The 3,669-nt window shown below is 55.2% G+C and overlaps 1 protein-coding gene across 1 annotated transcript; it reads right to left on the reverse strand.

The window, feature by feature from the left end:
• Positions 1-552: 552 nt before the first annotated feature.
• LOC121975434 (probable LRR receptor-like serine/threonine-protein kinase At4g37250) lies at positions 553-3,267 on the reverse strand. Its single transcript, XM_042527072.1, has 2 exons — positions 1,412-3,267; positions 553-1,333 (listed from the first exon to the last, which is right to left on the reverse strand). The coding sequence occupies exons 1-2, from the start codon at positions 2,976-2,978 to the stop codon at positions 642-644; spliced, it is 2,259 nt and encodes a 752-aa protein (XP_042383006.1). The 5' UTR covers positions 2,979-3,267; the 3' UTR covers positions 553-641.
• Positions 3,268-3,669: the final 402 nt, after the last annotated feature.

Below are 3,669 nucleotides of genomic sequence, written 5' to 3' on the forward strand. Positions count from 1 at the left end.
GGAATTTCACCACTCTGGTGTCTTGTCCGGTCGACTAGAACCTCGCCACTCCTGTGCGTATCCGCTCGATCGAAGTTCCACTCTGCCACTGTCAAGACCTACTGCCGGGCCGAGCGGGGTAGCCGCTTGGCCGAAATTGAATTCTGCCAAAGTCGAGCTCTGCCGTCTGGCTAAGCGGGGTAGGTAGCCGCTCGGCTCGACTTCTGCACCTCATTTCCTCCGTTTGATTTCCAATAATCCATTGAGCGTCGGTCGTTTGACTCCTCCCGTGTCGAAGGTGGCGGCGGATAGGGACCTTCTTCCCCAGTCGGGGTATGCTTCGTTCGATCGATCGATGCTATATGTGCATTGATCATTTTGACTTTGACCTCCATCGTAACCGTGGGGTGGGACCCCTCATCATTACCGCATCATAAGAATAATTTTATTTTTTTCAATATTTAATATTTTTTAATCAAACAATTTTCAATGAAACAAAAGAAACGAAAAGGAAAAGGAAAAGGAAATATTTATCTTTTTTTTCTCACAAATTTGGAATAAATGAGTATATGCTTTAATTAAATTAAGTAAAATCGGCAAAGACTGAGCTCGTCCCAGTGCCCTGCTCATCAGGGATGGCTAATCTCAAGTTCGTAGGGACATTAGGAAAGAGAGGACGGAGGAGGAGGTGGTAATTTCTCCAGCACTTGAACTGCCTCCTTCATCGCCGGCCTTCTTTGCGGCGCCGCTGCGCAGCAAGCGAACCCGAGCCTGAAGCAGCTCGTCATCGCATCCTCCTTCCCCTCCGCCTCCCCCCTCACAGCCGGATCCGCCATCCTCACCACCCTGTGTCTTTCCTCCGTCACCAACCCCCCGGCGTTCCACTCGTCCACCTCCTCCTCCGACACTACCCTCCCCGCCAGCACCTCCAGCAGCACCGCCCCGAACGAGTACACGTCCCACTTCACGCTCGGCTTCAGATTCTTCAGAAACTCCGGGGCCTGGTACACCGCCGACGCGGCGGAGGAGGACGCGCACGGACTGGCTACCGCCGGCGCCGGAGGCGAAAGCTCCGGTAAAATTCCCTGCCACTGCAATGACCTCTTGCTGCCGAACAGCCGCGACGACGTGCCCAGGCGGTATCCGCCGCCGCCGCCTTCGCCGGAGAGAAGGCGTTCGAGGCCTAAGTCGGCAATCTTTGGCTCCATGTCCGCGTCCAGAAGGATGTTGCTCGGATTCAGATTTCCGTGCACGCTCTTCTTCTCGTGGAGGTAGGCGAGGCCTCGCGCCAGGCCCCGCGCGATCCGGAGCCGCGATTCCCAGCTCAAGTGGAACGGCGACGAACTCTGCCTCTCTGAGAACAACCGTCGAACACGATCACGTCGGTGAATTGAGTTTGTACTGTGCAAAATGAATGTGATATCAAACTTACTGGTGCTGAATGAAATGTTGGCTAAGCTGCCGTTGGGGGCGTACTCATGGATCAGGAGCTTCTCATCGGCGCTCCAGTAGAATCCCCGGAGGCGGAGGAGGTTCGGGTGGCGGAGCTGGGCGATGCTGCGTACCCGAGCCTCGAAGTCCTTGAGCTTGTCGATGGTGCTGCTCTGGCCGATTCGCCGGACGGCCAGGGCTGTGCCATCTGCGAGCACCGCCTTGTAGACGATACTCGACCCCGAGGCGGCGAGTATGTAGGCCGAGGCTTTGAGAAGGGTCTCCAGCTCCAGCTCCGTCTCTCCATCGACGGTGACGAGAGTGGCACCCGGTTGCTGTGGTGTTCTTCCGCTGCTGACTTTCTCCGCTCCGTTTCTTGTCTCTTCCTCGGCTTCTGGGTCAGAGGAGGTCGACGACTCTTCGCTGTCTTCTTCTTCCTCATCGTCCTTTCCCTTTAAACAGCAGAAGAGCCAACTAAATCCTCTCAATTCCGATGACGGCTGCGGCGGCGGCGGCGAATGTTGCTTATTCATGCCAAGAGCCACTGCGTTTCCCTGTTGCAGCTGTCGATGTTGTTCCTCTCTGTTCTTCATTTTCATGTAGTATATGTAATAAAACATGGCGCAGAGAAATCCAATTCCAGCCATACCTCCAACGGCGATCGCTATGATTACCGCAGGGCGAAGCCCCCGTTGCCCGCCGCCGGCTGTAGGCGTCCTGTCCGCAGCGTTCTCCGGCATCGCCGCGAAGGCTGGAGGACGATCCAGTGGCGTCCCCGTCGTCGAATTGGGGGGACTGGAGAGGGTGGATGGGATCGTGCAGAGGTTCTCGAGCGGCTTCCCACAGAGTTGGAAATTCCCGGCGAACGCCTCCGGCTTCTGCGTGGCGAACACTCCCGTCTGCGGGATCTCTCCGGAGAGATCATTGAACGCGAGATCCACGGTGGAGTTGGCCGGGATTCCCGATGCCAGCTCCGGCGGGATTGTGCCGGAGATATGGTTGCGCGATAAGTTCAAATACAGGAGGCTCTGCCCTCCCAGGTTCGGCGGCAAAGAGCCGTTAATGAAGTTAGCGCTTAAGTTCACGTACTCCGCCCGACCGCCGAACCCGCCCGGCGGGAGCTCGCCGGAAAAATCATTGTTGGCCAACGACAGCACGCGCAGCTCCGACGAGTTGAAGATGGACTGCGGGAGACTTCCATTAAGGGCATTGCCGGAGAGCTCGAGGTGGCGGAGGTGCCTGATGAGGCCAAGCTCCGGCGGCAAGCTACCGGCGAGCTCAGAATTGGGAAGCACCAACCCGACGACTCTCGACGTGGCGGCTGCGGCGGCGTCAGCCGTTGCACTGCCGCTGGCGCCGGCGTCCAGGAAGCCCATGCAAATGACTCCACTCCACGCGCAGGGCGTGGGGTCGTCGTAGTTCCAGTCGCCGAGTGCTTCAAGGGGGTCGACGACGGAATACTTGAACTGCAACAGCAGCACGCCGTCCTCGCTGAGAGCGACCAATTCCTCGAAGAAGAGAAAAAGAGAAGAGAAGAACAGAGCAAGAATTCTGCATTGGGAGGTCATGGCAGTGCCCTGAAGCAGCTCATGCTCTCTCACATGGCGGAAGAAAAAGAGGAAGATGATGGTGGAATTGGAATACCTGCTGCCTTTTGCAAAGGGAGTCGTTGAAGCTAAAGGGAGATTTAGACGACCAACTACTAAAAAAGAGATTGGAAAAGGAATCGGACAGAAAATAAGTGCACCTCAAGCCTGAAGAATGTTAAACGCAGTGAGGAACGAAGAATGATCATGATCTAAAAGTTCTTCAGTTCCTCCACTTCGAACAGACTAGAATTGCTGTTTCTTTTAGTCTTGATCTAAAGTTTCTACCTGAAACACTAAAAGAAAGAAGAATAAGAATACAAGAGAATCTTGGGGGGCATGGAAGAGGACATGTAGATGAAGAGTCGGATTGACCTGCAGAATTTGCAGAAACCCCACTTAAACTACTGTGACGGCGGCCACCGGGCACAGTGAACCAAGGAAGGGGGGAAGGGGGGGAGGGGGGGAGGTAAAAAGAGAATGTAGTGTCTGTGAGATCGGATTCTCTGTTCTGAAATTACGTCTGTTCCCATGTCCCACGAAGCAGTTCGGATCGTCTGTACCACAAATCCTTGCTCCATCCCTGCACCACAAATCCCATATAAAATGTTATCACGTGCAAAGCACGAGCTCACGCTGGACCACAAACTCACGCAAAACGCAAGAGCCAGCA

This window comes from Zingiber officinale, chromosome 4B (genome assembly GCF_018446385.1).
Source record: "Zingiber officinale cultivar Zhangliang chromosome 4B, Zo_v1.1, whole genome shotgun sequence".
Taxonomy (NCBI): Eukaryota; Viridiplantae; Streptophyta; class Magnoliopsida; order Zingiberales; family Zingiberaceae; genus Zingiber; species Zingiber officinale.